A 19,995-nucleotide genomic window follows, 5' to 3' on the forward strand; every position below is an offset into this window, starting at 1 on the left:
ATCTTCTAATGGGGAAAAGAAGTTTGCACACTCTAGATTTGTCTTTTATGTACAGCACACACCTCGGTGGGTTGATGAAGAGCACCTTGACTGCACGTTTCTCCTGCAGTAAGTCCAGAAATGTTCATATTTTGGTTGGGAAAGTCTGTTCCGAGTACATAAGTCCTCATGCACAGAACAGTTGCCATCCCAAGGGATAAGAACAAGTCCAACTAAGATGTGAAACATAATGAATACACTTTATTTATGAGCATTTTCTAACATAAGCAAAACTGTGCTTAAGCAAAAGCTGCAACATTAACATGTAGGCCAATGTCTTTTTTTGGACACTTTCTCCTCTCGAACAACTTTTTTCATCAGAAAAAAGCATACCGTATGTCATATTTGTTTTAAATATATGAAAATGGCAAGACAAGTGCAAAAGAAAGTTAATTACTGTTGTAGTAAAATGCAAAAACAGTAAAACAATGAAATAAAGTAGTGTAAAAAGGTCTAAGAGTGAGTGTTACAAATCCTTCTCGAGCATTCTTATGAGCATTCTTAATTGGCACTCAAGTGTAAGGATAAGTGAAGCGCTGTTAAATGTACAAGCAACAAAACAATGTAACGGGTGATCACATGGTGACTGGAGATTTCCTCGGATAGCTTTGTTGAGGCTGCTCCTTCGTTTTGGAATAAGGGACACAAAGTAAATTAGTACTTTGGTGCTTGCTGGTCTCATGAAGTACGCTTCGATATGTTGACATCTCAAAGTCATGCATGATGGCGATTCAAAGTTGTGCACGACTTTGGAGGCGTATTTTTCCAGCAAACCGCAGGTCATTTTAACATTCTTAACGCGCATGGTGTAAAAGTGTAAATATAAGTTAAGCTCTGTTATTGTAAAGCGTAAAAAACAATAGCAACACTCAGTCATAACTAATGATAAAGGCATAAAGCGAAGATGAGTTACGTCACTGATGCTCGTCAAGCATCTCATGAACATTTGTAGTTGTCACACAAGTGTAAAAAGAAGCTAGTCCCCGTCAAATGTAACAGCACCAAATCACTGTACCTTAACTTTGATAACTCACCTTTGAATTTGAGTCACCTAACTTCATATGTTGTTTTTCTCTTGGGCTGAAGCTCCTTCTTTTGGCGTACGGGGTCACAAAAAATGCCCAAAAATAACATAACACGCAGAATTAATCCTTTCATGCTTCTACAATGGAACACATTTACGTCAGCGCCCCTCGGGCTGGCTGACTGATGTCGACAGCGGTTGTCAACATTAGCGGGTTGTCAACATAACCGCTATCAAAAGTGAAAGTAACCACTGTGTGCACATTTACTTGTGACATTCGCCAGAGCAGTGGTGTGCAGTCAGGCCAGCAAAGCCTTCTCTGCTGGCCTAACCATTACAAGGAGCACTGACATACATTTACACCTTAAATTCTAGTATTTGTTACATAAGATTGTGTTAAATTATTCCCAGCAGTTTATTATCTTCATTTAGCAGCGTGATCCTTGGCTGCAGTGCTTCCAGTAGTGTATGTGGATGTCAGATTTTTTTGTCCTATCAGATTTCACATTCTATGTGTTGCCATATCAATGTAATCTGCCCACGGCCTTCAGAATCAGGAGTGCTGGCCCATGTCACATACACACTATTAGCAGTGGGGCTGTTTTTTCTTCAGCCAATCAGACTTGAGAGTCACATCTCAGGGCCAGCTAGCCAGCCCACAGTGACATCAGCACTTTTCTGTCCTCTGATTGGTTGATCAGAGCCAAATGGTTCAACAAGCAAAGTTACAGTCACAACGGCTGATTGAGGAGGAGGAATTGTCATCTCCGGTGAGTACATGTATTTTACTTTTAAGGTTTTAGGTTTTTGTCATGTTATTAAAAACTAAACATTGAGTTGCTTCAGATGATGTTGTAGTGCAGATGTTTGGAGGTGTCTGAACCTTTAATCACAGAGCCGTTACATTTGCGCTTGTAACATGTCACCTTTACAAGTCACTGTGTGCACGTTTTAATGCAGTGCCAGTATTTATGTTGCTGTTCCACGCTGCTTAGCAATAATGAGGAAGTAAACAATACTACAACCAATGTCAACATAAACCGACAGATTTTCCATAGAAATATTCGGGTCTCAAATTTGATGTCAACAAAAGCGGTGGGCCATGTACGTCGACTTTGGCTTAAGCACACACTTTTAGTAATAAGAACACAGACTTAATGAGTTGGTCGACACAGACGGGCTATCGACATAAACGGGTTCCGCTGTATATTGTAACATCTCATTGAAAATCTAATCAAAGCTTTTGTACGACATTCAAAGCAAATTTTCCAGAAAATAGGGGTTGAGATTTGAATTGTTCAACCTTAGGGGTGTTCAACTTTAGAGATTCCACTGTGCTCTATCCTGAAAAACTGTAGAACACTTTAACGTGTAGGACAAAACATCCAGTGTATCCATTCCTTTCTGAGTCATCTGCGGATGTCGTCCAGTGATGTGAGTCTGCTCCCAAACAGCTGCTCTTCATAGGTTATCAGCTGGCGTAGGAAGTTCAAATTGGGCGCCGTGCAAGCTCTCCTTTCCTTCAGCCAGCGGAGGGCGTGCAGCAGCGACCACTGTCGATGCTGCATGAGGAAGGCCAGCGTCAGCGCCGAGCTGCGACTCCGCCCCATGCTGCAGTGGACCAGGACTCGACCCGCCGGGTCGGCCTTTAGCGCCGCGTTGATGAACCTGGACGCCAGTGGCAGCGCCTCCACCAGATCCTGCTGGCCGTCATCGGTCAGCCTCAGCCTCAAGTAGCACAGTGTGTTGGGGAAGGCGTTGGGGCAGTTGGCCGTTGCGTTGACCACGTGTGTGATGTGGAGGTTCTTGATGATGCGGTAGTCTGATGCCTGGGTGGCAGAGCCCTGGTAAAGAGCGCCTTCCAGAATCTCCGATGGGTAGATGGTGAGCATGTGCCTCTCGGGTTCCACGAGGACCATACGTGGTGTGCAAAGGAAAGGGTAGAGGGCATGGAAGGCTGAGAATCCTCCCAGCAGGATGACGGGGTCCATTCCTAAATCGCTGAGCTGGAAAAAGCAGCGCTGGAGATCAGGGGCATCGGCCCGGGCCTTTACACTCCCAACTGGAATACCCACAGAAAAACACAGAAACAATCAACAAGGAACACTGAAGGATGTAGAGCAAGTCCACAACTGGGTGTGTCCTGACCTGGACTGCATCCATACTCCGCGTACAGGAGTATTATACAATACTTCTGCAGCTCTATGCAGCTGATTAGACATCCCAGCGCTGGGTGGATCACCGTCACGCTGGCCCGTGCTGTCACCACGTGGCTGTCCTTGTACCTAGACACACAATATCAGCACTGCAAACTCTGGGAACTAAAGGTTGGTAGATTTGGTTGGAATGCTAACATTCCTTTGGAAGAAGGAAGTGACAATACTCTTTCAGTCAATCAATCAAAGCACAGCAACCAACCTACTGTACTACTGCAACTACCACCCCCACGAACGGGTGCTGAAAAGTAACACAGAACAAGTTGGACAAACCAATTACCTAGGAAAAGCCCAAAAATGTGAATAACATTTTCCTGCTTGGTGGAAACCATGAGCAGAACCAAGACTTTGGGCCTGTCCACACAGGAACGTTTTCAGGTTGAAACGGTAAAGTATTTTATTGTGTCAGCCTTTCAGCCACACAGTAAGGGTGTTCTGGGTGCCGAAGAAAACCTGATGACACCGCCTTGCCGTTGGCCTGCGGACAAACAAACCACTACTTTCTGAAAACGACCAGACATGACCAGTTGTGTACTGTTGCTGAAAAGCCAACATGATATCTGAATATGTCTACTGACATGACTCCCATTTGACATTCTTCTGATATGTTTTTGCCTCGTACTCCAAAGTGACTCACAGAAGTAATTCCACTTTGTCGTCAAGCTGGGGAAGCACAAGACGATGGACCTTGTGCACGTCTTCTTTCTTCTTCTATAGTTTTGGTGGGTCAAATGGTTTGTCTACATGTCTGTTTGCAGCAGTACATGCATTATGTTTTACCTCGTTTTCACCCAGTACTATGTTCCCGTCTGGTTATGACTTTTTACTGATTTGACACTGTGTGGATGTCATTTTTTCCAACCCGCCAAACCAAAAAACCCAGGAGTGTTCCCATGTGGACAGAGCCTTACTTTGAGCTGTTGGTAGAGGCAAGACTCACTCCTTCTATCAAAAGTGGGTGAAAAGTAGGTGTCAGTTTAATGGTCAATGACTTATGGCCATTTTCTAAGTCCCGCACGTGCCCTGGCAAAGACATTTTGTTTGATTGTGGCCATATTTTTCAACCAATCTTGCTCAAATTTTGCACACGTGCTTAGCAGTCCCTTAAATGTGCGTACCAAATATGGTGGTGATTTAGTTAAACACCCTAAAGTTCCAATGTTTTTTTGTAGAGCGTATTGAGCTGTGTGAGAAATGTCCAGTCAATCCGACTTGGGGTTTAACAACACCACCGTGTGGTGTGTTTGTTTAAAAAATCATAGCACAGACAACACAGTAGAGATTCATGTTTTGACAATTTTTCACCCGTTTATGTGCAGCGGTTCAAGAGTAGAAGAGTTAGCTCACACAAATAAATGCAGTCATGTGAATCTGGTTATACTCAAGCCAGCGGCATTGTCACCCAGCTGCCAGTGCCGAGTGTCATATCCTCAAAGTGTCCATTTGTGGACGACGCGCCTACCTGTCTGCGCTGCGGCAGTCCAACACGAGAATGTAGTAGGGATCGTAGAGGGCGGGCTGGCCTTCCTCTGCGTTCAATAGGTTGTACACCTGCTGTGGGGTGACATAGCCTCGTTCCATGCAGGCCACCTCTGGCAGAGCAGGAATCAGCACTTCCTCTGGCTCGCACACTGCTCACACGCAGAAGGCGAAACACTCTGTATCCCCATTTTGTACAAAACCGACAAGGAGCATTTACCTTTGCTCTGAATGGGTATGACTGACGAGTGTTCGCTGTCTGTGCTATTGACCTCCCTGTTGGAAATGCTGCTCACTGTTTGCACTGTGTTCACAGGCTCCCCGGAGGCCGCTGTATAACTGTTATTCACTCTATGGATAGCGGATGACAATTTACAACCCCACGTTTCACTTACAAGTAGGACTGAAGCACTACTGTACATACCTGGAGAGTACAACACCCATCTCGCTCAAGTCATCTGGCAGATGCATGAGATGTTCCCACCAGCACTTCATCAGAAGAATGCTATATAACAGGCAGTCCTCTTCATTACAAATCCACAAGAAGCAACAAAAAAAGCAGATGGAACTATTAGTTTAGTCCCTGTGATTCTCACTCTGCCCTTGCATTCAGCCTGGCCCTTAATTTAGCTGGTGGTCTTGGAAACCCAACAGAAGTGAAGTGCTCTGGAGGGCCGCACGGGAGCTGGCTGTGACAGGTGATGGAGGAGAGAACCTGGAAGGGAGTCGCTTGTTGCCCAAATTAACTCCCAAAAAGTTGCTGAGGTTATTTTGGAGGGTTTGGAGTTTCTCTGAAAGTCTCAAGTACAGAGTGGACACAATACAAAACATTCTACTGAATGCGCTTCAGCAAAGACTCATCGGGCATGCAGGAAAATAAGTAACCCAAATGTGTGAAATCCTTTCCAGCTCTATACACAATAGCTTTCACTCTTTAGGGTTATTTTTGTCAGAAAAATGGGGTTACCAGTGGATTGATGGGTAGCATGTGAATATATGTAAAATCAGCACTGGATCATTGGTATGTTTGGATGATGAGTTGATTATCGTCTGGTTAGATGGCTGAGTTGATGGATGGAGGTTTTGGTCATCTTGTGGGATTGGATGGTTGAATAGATAATGGATTGGTGATTGTGTGGACCCATGCTGCAGTTGGACGATTTGGGGTTGTGTGGATGAATGAGTGAACAGTTTGATGGATGAATTAACTGTGATTGTGTAGTTAGCTGGATGTCAGATATATACTGCAGATCTGTAGATCAGTGGTCGCCTACCTGTAATCGCAATCGACCTGTCGATCTTTGGTACTTGCCTTGTTTAATGATGATAAGCATTTGAGGAGTACATACAGTATATGTTAGCATGTTTTCTGAAGCATTTTGACCACCCATTGGAGTTAGGGTTGGGGGTCAGGGGTTATTAATGTCATTTACAGTGTAGATACCAGAAAACGTTTCTACCGTGTATGTGTATGCAGATTGAAGTGACCCCCACAGCCTGCACGAGTGTGTGTTTACTTTACATGCCACCATGTGGAGCCCATGATGGATTAACCAGGCTGAGGACGTACAAACGGGGGACGGGGGAGGGGAGGCGAAACCACGTAGGGAAATGTCACAAACAGGTGTCAAAGCAGAGAGAGAAACAAGACCATTTGTTTCGTTCAGTGGCTTCAATGAACGTCACACGTCCAAGAATCTATAATGGCATTGAGCGGTCAAACAACAAGCCTTATCTGTGTTTGAAAAATGTGTCGTCAGACACGCATTAGACATAACCCACTGATGGTGTCACTTTCTCTGTGCTGTCAGGTACATAGATATGTATTCAAGACCATGCACAATTGCTTATGTAATGACAAAGTGGAGAGGGGGCAAACAAACCTGCATGGCCAAAGTCCATCTGGACAATTCAAAGGCACAAACCGAGTGAAAGCAGTATTAGCGGCAGCGCACGTCAGTAGGTTGCCACATTCTGGAGAATGCTTCATAAAAGCATTTATTAGCGTGATAGTCATCTTAATGCAGTTGTTTTTATTTATTATGAGAGACACTGTGAGTGAACTGACTTAACGAGACGGTGAGTAGACTTTATTTTACTATATTGATTTCTGCCTTCTCCTTTCCATGCTGTCCATGTGAGCTTATTCATTCATGATGTCTGAAGTGAATGAAAAGCGAGGTTAATGAGTGACAGCTCGGAGCAAGTGCAACCGCACAAGTAGAGAACAGACTATCCATCAGATGTCAGAGGTCATTGTAAAAGCAAATGGCTTCAACCAGAGGAATCAGCGCGTTTGTCGTTTTGGTGTTTTCTCTTTTTTCCCACCTGACTTCAGATAAGAGCTCCCTGTATTGACAACAGCCGACTTGCCGCACAGAATGACGTCATGCCCCTTGGCTGAAAGGTAATCATTTGTGTGCTTCTTTTTGCTTTTGTTTTCATGTACTGCACTTGTCATGTGGTTCTAGTGGCATACGCCCACCTGCCTGTGTACTGAGTGCACAGCTTCCTTGTACACTTCAATCAGCATTGTGATGATGCGTAGCAAATATAGGCCTTGTGCTATAGTTTCATGAAGTTTTACCCCAGGATGTCAGTAGATCGCATCAATAAAGTGATTAATAACAATCTCCTCACACAGAGCGCCAAGGTACAACAAAGGTAAAAGAGGAAGCGGTGCAGACAGCGAACTCCACTCAACAAAAATATAAACGCAGCATTTTTTTCTGCTCCTATCTTTCATGAGAACTCAAAGATTGACAACTTTTTTTAGACGCTCTCAAATATTGTTCACAAATCTGTCGAAAGTTGTGTTAGTGAGCACTTCTTCTTAATTCATCCACCTCACTGGTGTGGCATATCAACATCAGACAGCAAGATTATTGCACATTGTTACAAATTCATGTTTGTAACAAAAACAAAAAAAGGATCGGTACTGGATCGGATAGGAAGCCCAAAAAATGTGGATTGGGACATCCCTGATAAATACAGCCATTGCACTGCTGCGTTTAGAATAAACTCACAAGTTGTTTTTAATCGGAATTTCTTCTCTTTGTGAAAGGTGGACGAGATGGAGATGCTGCGCCTCGAGTCTCGCCTCAAACCACGCCCTGAAGCCGCTCATGTCCATCCTCTGCCTGGTGGTTGTTTTTGCGTATGACCTGGCCGACAAGCTTCGCGCCTTTGTAGTCCGCATCTTCATCCCTCAGTACCACTACCCGTACATTGTGAGTCTCTGCTTCGGACAGGTGGGTGCCTGATGCCAGCTCATTCTTTGGACAAAAGTGCCCCCATCCAACACTGTTTAGTATTTAGTGCTGTTGTTGAAGGCTACTCAACCAGGGGGGAGGTTAGGTCTTGGGCGGGGTGTATGTTTAACCAAATGCTTCCAAGTCTTTGGATGCATAAAGTCCAAAGGTTGATGCCAATGACTGAAGGACGAGCACTGGAGCAGACTTTGAGTGGTGTAGCGGCTCATGAAGCCTGGAGCAAAACAGAATGGCAGTCAATGAAAGTGCAGACCTCTGTCAAGGCTGAACTATTTCCAAAAGTGAAATGTTGGTTTGACGGTCACTTCTGCTGATGTGACATAAATAACCGTAAAAAGCCAAAACACTTTGTTGTGGTTCATCTGCCCAATTGTTAGCTGGCAGGTCACTTCTTGACCAAAGCCTGGTTTATGCTTCTGCAGCAAGGTGCCAGGTTGTGCTAAACCGTCTCGCCCCTCCCTCTTCAAACCATCCTGCGTAGCTTGACGTGCACTCCAAAAAATGCAACCTTGCCAAAGCTGGCATTTTAAGACCATCATTTTTGGTATGTGGCCTTCCCTGCTGCAAAGGGGGCCAAAACAAAGTAAAGAATGAAGAAAATTAAAAAGTGTCTCAGTGAAGATAATCGTCATGCTCAAGCCCCGACGAAGAGCTACAGAAGGTCAAAACGGCATCGGGGTGAGATGAGGTTCATCAGAAAACCATTTCCAAATTTCCATTGGTTTTCCTGTGCACATCCCTTGATCCCTTGAAGTTCTAAGGCAAGCGGTTACGTCAGAGCTGAAGAACCGAAAGTGATCAAAACTACGACGGAGTATTAGGGCCACATTGAAAAAAATAATAACCTTGAGATTTTGAGAGTAAAGTTGTACATTTGTGAGAAAAAGAGTCGTAAATCTCCGAGAATAAAGTCATAAATTTATTTATTAAAGTTGTACCTTTTGTTGAAGGCCAAAGGTCACATAAGTCCCCCCTTGTCAGAGCTGTCTCAGGCAATGCCTGTTAGGAATGTTAGAATAAAGTCGTAACTTGAATTGTATAGTTGCCAGCCTTACTTAATCAGATACTTATTTGTGAATTTATTAAGACTAACCTGTCTTACTTGTTGATGGTAGGGGAACATGTTATTTTACTTGACTATTGGTCATGATTTTTTAAATGAAAGTATTGAAAATAACCATGGCTCCTTTTCTATAACTTCCATTGCAAATTGCCTTTGTGAAATGCATCCAGTGTCATTACAGTACAGCATGTGTTCATTCATTAAACACGAGATGTGACCTGACCTAAGTTTGAGGGTAGAGCTGCGGTACATTTCGGCATCGGTGATGAACTGTTGGACAATATCGGTATATCGGATATTGTAAGAAAGCCAATATTGAGCCTCTCTCCTAAAAAGCTGTGCAAAAAGAAAAGTTTTGACCTTGAAAGTGTGCTGACATCTACCGCGGTTATTATTGTGAAAGTTCAGACGTCATTACTTCAGACGAGCCATCTGCTGGGTTTACTTTTATGGTGCAGCGGCTGATGCACATCTCAGTGCTCCATTAAACACACCATCTGTGATTATCGATGCTGCCCTTTAATTAGGCTCGATAAGGTAACCAAACCATAGAAACGAGTATGATGCAGTGCAGTGCCACACAACTCCACAGCAATAATAATAACACACGTACGGTAATGTTAAATGAATACAAACATAGATCACAATAGATTATGCAGGTGTTTTCAAGAACACGCTATCTTCAACAATGCTATTTTCTGCAGGTTCTGGTGTCTGTGTCCTTCTTCAACCTCCTCCATGTCCTGGGTGTGGCGTCACTGAGGCGGTACAGTCGTCCCCTGGGTGAGCGTCTCCTGGTTCCTTCTATCTGCAGCAGCGCCCACGCCGTGCTGGCTATGTGGGGCGAGGCCAGCGGCTCGTATGGGGGTCTATTCCCGCTCGCCGCGCGGCTGCTGCCTCTTACCACCGTGGGCCTCAGCCTTGCGCTGAAGGTGACAGCGCCACCTTCAGGCCACGCCTCTGTGCTGGTCTCCATCCTGACTGGGTCGTCGCTTGTCTTCACGGGTAAACCACCATTGGCCTCTAAACTTTTATTAAGTGTACAGGCAATGTTTCACTTATATTTTTAAGTGTAAAAATAAGTTCACCACTGTTCACAGTAAAACTCAAAAAGGAATAAGACACTCTTACTTAACGTCAAAGATGAACGATGTAGTCGTAACGCGAAGATGAGTTGCAGCGCAGGTGTGCTGCCTCACGCTTCTCACATCGAATGTCTAATTTACAAGTGTAAAAAGAAGTTAACCTCCGTAAAAACAACAAAACACTCTGGCTTTTGCTTAAAAGATGTACTTTTCTTGAAAGTGTCATTTTAAATCTGGGATGTCCAAACTGCGGCTTGGGGGCCATTCACGGCCCGCGACTGTTTTTTTAATTGGCTGTTGGCACATTCTAAAAAAAAAAAAAAAGAAAAAATGGAAAAAAAGAGCAGTAATTTTACGAGAACAAAGCCAAAGTATTAGGAGAGAAACAGCATTAAAAAATTGCATCAAATAAATATATTAACTCATTCAATACCAAAAACGTATAAATGTAAAACCCAAACACCCGATCCCAAAGACGTATTTATACGTCTTCTGTTTTTTGCGGGAGAGGCAAAAAAAAGGTGATAACGCAGCTGCACAGTAAAAGATGCCACTTTTAAAGCAGTTTTCAGCCATAAAAACGGCCACAATGTGGCAGAAGTGCATTGGATAAGAGCTCGGCATGGATCTTTTGCATGTATTAACACACTCGACAGCAAGGAGGACGTGGAAGAGCGTGGAGGAGTGTAGCGTGCTGAAGGTTATGCATTGTAGGGAAATTTTAACGCATGCACACAAACGCGCACACACAATTAAGTTCCAAGTGTGAAATTGTAAATAGGACATGGTGTTATATTTGTAAATAAATTGTTATTTTGTTGTAAAACAACCTTTTTTTTGTATTGTTAATGTTGTGGTATAGTTTAGATATTTGAGCTGTCACAAAAACTAAATATTTGTGTCAAAGTGAAAGTTATGCTTGAAATGTGTCTTTTCACAAAAAGCTTTTCTCCCTTTTCTAGTCAGGAACTGAGATTTTCCTGAAACTTAACTATGTTCTACAGTTGATTACTAGAGAACGGAAAAACATAGAACCAAACTTTTTTCTGATGAAAGACAAGAGTCTAATCTTTCTTTCGGTGGGTTCCATGTTTGTATAACCAAAGAACGCAATACTTGAAAGATCCGTCAAAATCGTTTCAAATGGCCGGTACTGAAGGGGTTTTCTTTTGAAAAATGTCTGGGAGTTAATAAAGACTAAAATATGTGGTTTTTTTTAAGTCTCTTAAAAAAAACAAAAATGTATAAAGTTGCAATTTTTGGAAAATTAGGTTAGGAAAAATATTTAAAAATATATTACAAGAAGAATGTCAAAATATCATGAGAATAAAGTCATAATATTACAAGAAAAAAAACGTTGAAGAAGAAAGTTGAAATATTTGTGAAAGAAAAAAACAGCAAAAATGTTCAATTGGCACCTTGTTAACTGTCTTCCCACAGACTGGCGTGGTCCATCGGTTGCAGAACCCCTGGAGTACATGTATGCGCCTCTGGCTGTCATCCTCCTCAGCCTTTCCCTCACCTGGCTGTCCAAAGTGTCCGAATATGAGCTCCGTCTCCCCCCAGACCACCAGGCCTCCGCTTTGGACATCTACTACACCCAGCTGGTGAACCAGTGCTGGTTGCTTGGCCTCTTGTGGACGCTGCACCCCGACGGCCCCCTGCTGGTGCTGAGTCGGGCCAGCTGGCACAGCTTGCTGTTCCACGGGTACCTGCTCGCCATCCTCCTGTTGGGGACGCTGCTCGACTTGGCGGTCGCGATGACGGCGCTGTGCAAGTCACCATTGGCTGCAGGTCTGCTACACACAGCAGGACAATTGATGCAACCCTTTGTGCTGCTACTCTGGCTCTAGCGTGAAGGACTCGGCAATTTGACTTAGTGGCGCCCCCTATGGGTTGTGCGCCAAATGCTTTTTAAGAGCATATAATACAGAGTTGTAATACAAAGTTGCTTAGTAATTATGGCAATGCCAGAACGAAACAATGCACTTTTGTTGCAAAAATATTTATTGTGTTACTGCCAACCAAATGTAAGCACTCAAATCATCTCCACACTCTCACAAAACACTGGATATTGTAAAAAGTTACTGAATACCTTATTGAAGGTGTGTACATTACATTACATAAAGCATTTTTATTCTTAAAGCCACTCAAGTGCTAGTGAACTTTGCCTTATTCCGCATAAATGTTGTTTTGAGGACTTCCTAGACAGTTTCCTCCATGATTCTTTCACAATAAAACACCACTCACCATAGCGCTTGGTCAACAGAGAAACAGAAAGTCTTCTTTTTGCTTTAGTTGTTGACAACAAAGGAGAAAGCTGCCCATTATGAGCAATCTGAGTTTGGAGGCAGGCGTATTCCGAGACTCTGCAGCAGGTTGGAGGCAGGCCCGGCCAGCCCGGCCTGGCAGCTGAGGGACTCCAGCAAGTTGGTGACCAGGTTGAGGTCCACGTCGAGAGGCTGAATCTCCGCCGTCTCCTCGGCCACTGTCGCCTCTGCCGGTTGGCTCGGCAGGTGGTTTGTGGTGGGGGGCTGGGTGGAGCTTTTGTCTGATGTGGGCTCGTTGTAATTCTGCAGAGAGGAACGAGAGAGAGAACCAAGATGTGGACAGTCGTACATTGCGCCCTCACTCTATCACGGTTCTCAAAAATGAATTAATTAATAAATGATCGCAGTTTCGTGGTGAATATGGTTTGTTATTACTAGTAAAATGCATATATAGCAAAATGTACTTATTATTGACCTAAATTAAGCATTTTCAAGCAGAAAAATACCTAAATGAACTAACTAAATAGACTAAACTACAACTATAAGGCAAAAGGAGCATATTAATTGTGAATGTAGTATTCTACATTGGCCACTAGGCGTCAGTAATTGTTGTGAGACAAGCGCCTAACGTGATCGCCAGAACGGGCATTTGTTACAGGTTAAAATGATTTCACAACAGGCACAATAATAATACTAATAACATAATAATAACACAGGCTACTGTTGGGGCCATAACCCACAAGCTAAAACTCAACTCTGAACCTCCGATGTCACTTCCTGTCCGCCACTAAGGTCCCCTAGGGAACACATTTACTGTGACACTGTTTGAGCACAAGTTTTATTTACATCTTAAATGGCTTATTTACTTATTTACTATTTACTTTATTTAATATGTCTACTATATTGGGTAATGGGACATTACAATACATTGATAAGACAAAAGCCACCGCAGGAAGTACGCTGCCCAGACAAAAAAAACAAGGAACTGCTAACGTATGAGTCTGTTATCTTATCTATGTCTAATATGTCTTATTTTCTCCAATAAAACCAATTAACCGTGACAAACAAGGGACGAGTGTATTACAAAATAAAGGTGCGTTCACAGTTGTTGTGTTTTTTGAGTCGGTTCAAATGAATAATAAATGGTGAGTTTATGCTGCTAGTTTGGTTCCTTTGGTCAAGTGTGAACCCTGGTGTGCACCAAACAAGCGAGATGGGTTTCATTCTGCTTGCGAGTGAACTCTGGTCGCGGCTCGATTCACTTGAGCTGGAACGTGAACGCTAAAAACACGAACCAGTGTTACAGTGACAGCAAAAAACAATAAGCAAAAATGACAAATACGTAAGAGAAGGTTGAAAGCGCTGTCTCTCTGCTCTGCTCTCTCCTATGTGCATGAGACAGCGGTGATCTTTGAAAGTATATTTTAGAAGCTTTTTGTGAAATCTAAGCTGGTAAAAACAGCTGAATATAAAAATAACCTAAATATTTCTATAAACGGCATTTTGGTTTGGAAAATTTGAGTTACGTCATGTAATATGTCTGGAAATGAAGTCCTTACTTTCTGCAGATGTTCTTTACTGCGTAGCCTTTGGTCACAAAAATACCAGTGTGAACGCCAACTGCACCAAAGTGGGCACCAAGAATCACTTTGTGGTCCGGGCCAGAGTACCGAACCACAAGCGTAAAACACACAGATGTAAGTCAGTGGACATTTCCCATACACTCTTTACAAATCCTACCGTCTGATGAAAGCTTTGCCCGATATTTGTGCTCATCAGCTCCTGGTCCATTTGGTCCATGTATTCTCGGAGTGTGTCCAAAGCCTCCATCCCATTCATCTCTGCAGGACCAAGGGGAACCTCTTCTTTCTCGTCATCCTCCTCTTCCAACACCTCTTCCACATCCTCCTCCTCCTCCTCCTCTTCTTCATCAAGATCATCTGAATCAAGCTCTTCTTCATTTTTGCCTCCTGCAACACAAATAAAGCAGATTCAGTAAGACAAAAAAAAAAAGAGATGTGTACTACCAATCATCTCCTTACCTAAGAGTCGGTCCAATGCAGTCGTCAGGGAGTCTGGGTCAAAGCTGAAAGGCTGAGATGAAGTGGACCTGTGATGGAGAAACAAACAGGAAGTAATGGATGGCAACAGTTGATCCGTGATCTGACATATGTTGGGTGAGAACGGGGTCTCACCATGGCAACTCTGCACCCTCATGTGACGACATGGCGCTGAGGAAGCTCTTCATCTTCTGGCTGACCGCCACCAGACTGTAACCCGCCTCCTCTTCCCCCCCCCCGCCAAACGCCGTCTCCGCGACAGTCGGAGCCCGTCTCACCGTGCTGCCGTCTGCTCTGGCTCCGCCCCTTTCATCCAGCATGCGCTCCAGGTCCTGGGCATTGACTTCCAGCCAGCTGTCGCCTGGAAAAGACACGCTTAGTTTGGTATCCATCAGTCTTACGTGGTCACGTTTAACGCTGGCCCGCCATTGTACTCACTGTCCTCTTGGGGGAGCTGTGACTCCTGTTCCTTCAGCTTGTCAATGTCGATGGGACACGTGCGCAGCAGTTGGAGAACTTCCTCCCCCGGAGACATGCCACTGGAAGGCACACATCACATATTAAACATCTTATTGCATCTTATGCATTATGTTACATAATGCATATATGCTTTACATTTACAAGGTCCCACCTGGATTTTGAGACGACGGACTGCTTAAAGAAGGTTTCTGCTGATTTCACCAGACGTCTGTAGCACGCCGAACCCTCCATCTCCCCCTGCGTTTGAGCATGAAAGGTCACTGTGTCGATACTGTAAATGCTCCAATTAACACCTCTATTCTGCTATAGTTGCCGAGTGCATGGGCTCCAAAAGCAAATCACCACCGCTGTCTCCAATTAGCACAGGGACAAAAAGCACTAGCATTAACACTTGCGGCTGTAGGCAACCTCCTGATGTTTTGTTGTTCCACAAGATGAAGTATCATGAGTGGTCAGTCACCTTATCTAGCCCTACATGTATTGTAAAACATTGCTAGCCAGCAGTCAGTGTGAAACTCCCCCTCCTTTATCGCGATTAGTTGGTTCAAGGCCCGACTGCGATAAGCAAAGTAAGATGCCTTATTTATGAATGGAATATTTTTGTAGTTAGAGCATAGAAAACCTATTTAAGCCCTTCTAAATATAGTTTTTAGCATTGTTAGCGTCCTCTAGACATGAAATAACACCCCTACAGTCACTTTTACACTTGTATTATCCAATATAGTTGACATTATAATAGAAAATTAGACGTCTTGGACATAAATAAGACATTACGTTGTCTCAATGTAACGGTCCTGACACCTAGTGGCCAGTGTAGTACAAAACATTCACACAGAAGCTGCTGTCAGCCACAACTCACGACAGTCACTGGCACTCTCCACACTGCTAACCATGCGAACACTCAGCAACTCCACAGCAGCTAGCTGACATCACGCACGTCACTTCCCACGCCCCGTAACGTCACAGATGACGCAACTCCCCACTAATGGATTTGCCTTCAGAGCAATTTTAAGCCATGAAAACGGCCACAGGGTGGCAGAAGGGCATTTTGTAAGAGCTCAGCATGGATCTTTTGCATGTAAAAACACACAGGCAACACGGTGTAGACACTCTCGTACAGCCTGAGTCACACGCGCACACACACAAACCCGCATTAGCATGCTCTGCTAAACTAAGCTAACCCAGCTAGCTTCCATCCACGCTCCGTAAGAGGTGTTTTCTCGCCAACTCTTGCCGGTGTTTCAGGCCGCCGCATGAACATGTTTAGTTCGGGAGGGCCTTTACTGTTTGTGATGACATGCCGTCACGATTGAGCAGTCCGCTGGGGAAATACTTCCTCCCACACAAACGTTCCTTCTCGTCATGATTGCTTGTTTGGCAGAGCCAGAGAGGACTTATCGAGTTTGTTTTGATTTATTGTGTGGTTAATTGATTTACTGACCACTAGCAGCTTAGTCCTTACCGCTATTACAACATTGGTTCTGATGCTGTTGTGTTGTGTAACATACTTGTTAATGAATGAATGAAAGTGGTCAAAGAGAGCTACAGTACATTTTCCATTCCACTTTCCCACACACTCCAAATCACTAAGGTTTAAAAAAATTAAGTTGTTATTCATAATGAATAACAGCCTCTCTCCAATTATTGCATGCTTCCAATGACCTCCCTGTCCTCATTATGCTTTAGGTCAACAAATACCCTGGATATAATTAGACCATATGAGCATAAAGCCTGACTAACCTGGAAGTAATCGTTCCTCTTCAGACTCCGCATGAATCCTTTCCACTGAGGGTTACAGCTAACAGAGTCGTCATCTTCTGAAGATGGCAGCCTGCACTTTGAGCACAGGATCTCAAAGCCGTGAGCCTGGGAGAGGGGACACACATCCCACACACACAGTCAGCCTGGTATCTCTAAATCTCAAGACGCAAACAAACAAAACCCTGCAGCCTTGGCTCACCAGCTTCATGCCAAGCTCGTGTGCATTGTAGTGGGGGTGAGAGCGAGCTGGCAAGGTGAAGCCGCTCCTCCTGTCTGGCTTGAACTGTTGCTGCTGCAGCTGAGCGTAGAGGCAGCGAGTGAACATCACCTGAAAAACAATGTGGTATCACGACATTAGTACTGGCGAGGTACCACTTTAAATCAAACATTTGAACGTATTTAATTCTGGTTACCGAGGTCAACACTCGGGTGTCAGGAGGGAATTTCCTGAAGTTTCGGCACGCCTGGAGATCCACGGGGTCCCGCAGGTAGAAGGCGGACACGGCCGGGGCCACCAGGTCGGGTCGCTGAGCTAAAGCTACGGCCACCGCTGCAGGTATGAAGCAGTGGGCACGATGCAGGCTGGCTTGAACCTTCTCAGGATATCTACAACAAAAAACAAGACGGAAAAAATATGACTTCACACATCATTTAGAACAGTGGTTCTCAACTGGTGGGTTGGGACCTAAAAGTGGCTCAAGTCAAACATAAACAACATTTACATAAAAATATGTACTTTGAAGTAAAAGTGAGGAATACTTCAGTCATGTTCCTCCTTGGTATACGTACATTGCACAGCTATAAGTGAAATCTCTGATTTTGTGGTCACCACCAAAACAATCATTCCAAGTGTAAAAAATTTTTTAAATAAAAAAAATTAAATTAAATAAAAAATCAAACTGACAAATAAAAGTTAAGAAAACCAATAAAAATAACCCCAAAAAATTACTTATACGAAAGTATAAAAAAATAAGAAAAATGCCTAAAAAATGTCAAAATAATACAAAATTTACTACAAATAAAAATGTATTCAACAAAAGCATAACATTAATTTAAAAAAAATGACGTCAAGAAAAAAGTAAAAATAAAACAAATAAAAATAACTTAAATGACAGCGGGTCACGACTTAATGACCACTGGAAAATGTGGGTCCCAGGTTGAGACGATTTGATAACCTCTGATGTAGAACTTAGGTTCCCAAAGTGGAGTAGGCAAAGTGTAATGGGGGTATGTGAATAAAAAATAAAAACAGCGTTGACGAGCATTGATGTCTGAAAGCCTAACACTCACGCAGTGTGTTAGAAGGCCCTATCATCGGCAGTACAGTGCAGAAAAAAAATTAACAAATTGAGTGAAAAATTATTCATAGTAAGATGTTTCATCATGTGCTTATTGTGTGTTTTTTCAAGTGTGCAAGAGTAGGGGTACATGGCTGCAGGACAAATATCTGAAGGGGCACAGGACTGTGAAAAGTTTGGGAACCACTCAACGAGAATGAATGTCTGCTACGCTGCTAAGGAGCTGCTCGTCCTCTGATGCATGTATTCATTAACTAAATGATCCCATAACAAGCCAGACAGCTGTGTCTCATTTTATCTCTCCTCTGTTGAAGGACACAATCTGCTGGTTCCTCTGTAGCAACTATTCTTTTAAATGATGTCAATTAAAACTTAAGCACCCAAAAGAAGTGAAGCTGGAATTCGTTGCCTTAAGAATTACCCCTGAACATGCAGAAAAAGTATGAATATAAGCATCTATTTTGACCTAATAGATGGTAATACACCAAGCAGGAGAAATGTGTGTGTCCTCGACTGCTCTCACCCATTTAGACGCTTGTCCAGGGCCAAACTAATCTTATGGCTGGCCCGGCAGGATTCTGGCTGCTTGGAGAGCAGCGCCAGAGCTTGCTTAACACTGGGGACCACATCTTTTGGGAACCCTATTGGACTGGAACGCGAGGGACAGGGCAGGATATGCAATGCACCCCGGTAGAGGAACACCTGACAGTGAGTATAAGATTACAATGCCATAAAACATCAAATATAAATGTAACATACAGTAGATAAATGATTTATCCACTATGATGGGTGTACACTCACCCTGTTCTCACTTGTATCCGGATTTATCCACTTAGGGAGATGATCTGCTACTTCAATTAGAAGAAATTCCCCATCGTTGTCCTCCACTCTGCACAACATTAAAAGAAGAGAACAAAGTATTTAAGCAATCAATGCAGTGTTAACTCACATTTATTCCTCACCTTGCTGCAAGCTCTGGGAAAGCCTCTGTAATTTTCTTCAGAAGGTACACAATAAACCATTCATCTTCCACATTGTCCCCAAATTGGGTGCTGCCACCAATGTGAGCTGGAACACCTCCTGGATATAGGGTTATACAACATATAGATCAATGGGGTGTGGAAGTTTACAGAATGGCCATATCGATAAGTTCTACTACCTTCCTCCGGGTGATACTTGAGGTTGAATGACTGGTTTTGCCAAATGTACCGCACTGACAGAGGGGCCACCTTAGCAAGAATATCATCCACAAGACCTAAGACATGTTCCTCTTCAGTAGAGCAGTGAGGCTGGGTCATAAAGAGCTTATACTGGACCGCGTCCTCCTGTACCACTCTCCTTTGCAGTTCGTCCATTGTTGCAATGTAGTTAAATCACTGAAAAAACTTCATACGTGTGAGAAGTATAGCTGTACGATCACATACAATTAAGATCTTCTTTCTAATTACGACGTGTTTGGCTGATGCTTTGACAGTCTGATTAGGTGAGTCTGGCAACAAATAATGTAGTACCACATATCTTCCAACATACCCGTTGACTTGTTTGAAAGACGCAAATTCATGACGACTGAAGAATGTTCAATAAATGTTGAAATTGATTCTAGTATCTGCACGTCTCTGTCACGCCATCCTTCAGTGTTTTGGGTCCTACTCTTAATTCTGATCGAAACGGAGTAGGAAACAATAGTTCCTACTTTATGCCAGGAATGATACTCTTTAATCACGCAAGAAACATAAAATGAATATCTTAATCTTGAATTTATACACACATATTTTTTTCATACAACATCGTAAGAATTTGACTTCAAGGTCCAAATCCACTGAAGGAACCATACCACAAACGGAAGTTAAACATGTGTCAGAGGCGCACTGTTGTTGCAATGCATGCTGGGAACTGTAGTTAAACTACCATTGACTTGAACTGTAAAGTGCTATTCAATGGAATCACT

The 19,995-nt window shown here is 43.4% G+C and overlaps 3 protein-coding genes across 7 annotated transcripts; 1 reads left to right on the top strand and 2 right to left on the bottom strand.

Moving 5' to 3' along the window:
* Window positions 1-313: 313 nt before the first annotated feature.
* Window positions 314-11,646, bottom strand: styxl1 (serine/threonine/tyrosine interacting-like 1). Of its 2 annotated transcripts, XM_054799334.1 has the most exons (6): window positions 11,597-11,646; window positions 5,183-5,282; window positions 4,979-5,109; window positions 4,742-4,910; window positions 3,212-3,348; window positions 314-3,125 (listed from the first exon to the last, which is right to left on the bottom strand). In XM_054799334.1, the coding sequence occupies exons 2-6, from the start codon at window positions 5,251-5,253 to the stop codon at window positions 2,473-2,475; spliced, it is 1,161 nt and encodes a 386-aa protein (XP_054655309.1). In that variant the 5' UTR covers window positions 5,254-5,282; window positions 11,597-11,646; the 3' UTR covers window positions 314-2,472. The 2 variants fall into 2 exon arrangements, with proteins under 2 accessions (XP_054655309.1, XP_054655310.1); XM_054799335.1 differs by lacking the exon at window positions 11,597-11,646 and having other exon boundaries at window positions 5,183-5,348.
* si:ch211-248a14.8 (uncharacterized) lies at window positions 5,143-13,794 on the top strand. 2 transcript variants are annotated; one of them, XM_054799336.1, is made up of 5 exons: window positions 5,143-6,837; window positions 7,097-7,165; window positions 7,823-8,009; window positions 9,798-10,098; window positions 11,619-13,794. In XM_054799336.1, exons 2-5 carry the CDS (start codon window positions 7,140-7,142, stop codon window positions 12,029-12,031), a joined length of 927 nt encoding a protein of 308 aa, XP_054655311.1. In that variant the 5' UTR covers window positions 5,143-6,837; window positions 7,097-7,139; the 3' UTR covers window positions 12,032-13,794. The 2 variants fall into 2 exon arrangements, with proteins under 2 accessions (XP_054655311.1, XP_054655312.1); XM_054799337.1 differs by having other exon boundaries at window positions 5,143-7,165; window positions 9,798-9,876.
* Window positions 12,041-19,700, bottom strand: ecd (ecdysoneless homolog (Drosophila)). 3 transcript variants are annotated; one of them, XM_054799333.1, is made up of 14 exons: window positions 19,578-19,700; window positions 19,207-19,432; window positions 19,010-19,127; window positions 18,849-18,936; window positions 18,571-18,749; window positions 17,163-17,355; window positions 16,949-17,077; window positions 16,729-16,854; window positions 15,140-15,225; window positions 14,947-15,047; window positions 14,644-14,869; window positions 14,491-14,558; window positions 14,189-14,418; window positions 12,041-12,751 (listed from the first exon to the last, which is right to left on the bottom strand). In XM_054799333.1, the coding sequence occupies exons 2-14, from the start codon at window positions 19,400-19,402 to the stop codon at window positions 12,506-12,508; spliced, it is 1,986 nt and encodes a 661-aa protein (XP_054655308.1). In that variant the 5' UTR covers window positions 19,403-19,432; window positions 19,578-19,700; the 3' UTR covers window positions 12,041-12,505. The 3 variants fall into 3 exon arrangements, 2 of the variants coding, with proteins under 2 accessions (XP_054655308.1, XP_054655306.1); XM_054799331.1 differs by having other exon boundaries at window positions 12,043-12,751; window positions 19,207-19,691; XR_008573720.1 differs by having other exon boundaries at window positions 12,615-12,751; window positions 14,008-14,418; window positions 19,207-19,691.
* Window positions 19,701-19,995: the final 295 nt, after the last annotated feature.

Source organism: Dunckerocampus dactyliophorus, chromosome 14 (assembly GCF_027744805.1).
Source record: "Dunckerocampus dactyliophorus isolate RoL2022-P2 chromosome 14, RoL_Ddac_1.1, whole genome shotgun sequence".
Lineage (NCBI taxonomy): Eukaryota > Metazoa > Chordata > Actinopteri > Syngnathiformes > Syngnathidae > Dunckerocampus > Dunckerocampus dactyliophorus.

Bases quoted from the DNA above. Each gene is read 5' to 3' on its own strand.
- ecd (XM_054799333.1), bottom strand. From the start codon at position 19,402: ATGGACGAACTGCAAAGGAGAGTGGTACAGGAGGACGCGGTCCAGTAT. The intron at 17,078-17,162 runs GTAACCAGAATT...ATTGTTTTTCAG, and splicing joins ACACCCGAGTGTTGACCTCG to GTGATGTTCACTCGCTGCCT. The intron at 15,226-16,728 runs GTTAGTCAGGCT...GCTCAAACGCAG, and splicing joins AGAGGAACGATTACTTCCAG to GGGGAGATGGAGGGTTCGGC.
- si:ch211-248a14.8 (XM_054799336.1), top strand. From the start codon at position 7,140: ATGACGTCATGCCCCTTGGCTGAAAG. The intron at 7,166-7,822 runs GTAATCATTTGT...TCTTTGTGAAAG, and splicing joins TCATGCCCCTTGGCTGAAAG to GTGGACGAGATGGAGATGCT. The intron at 10,099-11,618 runs GTAAACCACCAT...GTCTTCCCACAG, and splicing joins GTCGTCGCTTGTCTTCACGG to ACTGGCGTGGTCCATCGGTT.
- styxl1 (XM_054799334.1), bottom strand. From the start codon at position 5,253: ATGAAGTGCTGGTGGGAACATCTCATGCATCTGCCAGATGACTTGAGC. The intron at 3,349-4,741 runs GTAGGCGCGTCG...TTGTGTGTCTAG, and splicing joins GACTGCCGCAGCGCAGACAG to GTACAAGGACAGCCACGTGG. The intron at 3,126-3,211 runs GTCAGGACACAC...TGGGTATTCCAG, and splicing joins GGAGTATGGATGCAGTCCAG to TTGGGAGTGTAAAGGCCCGG.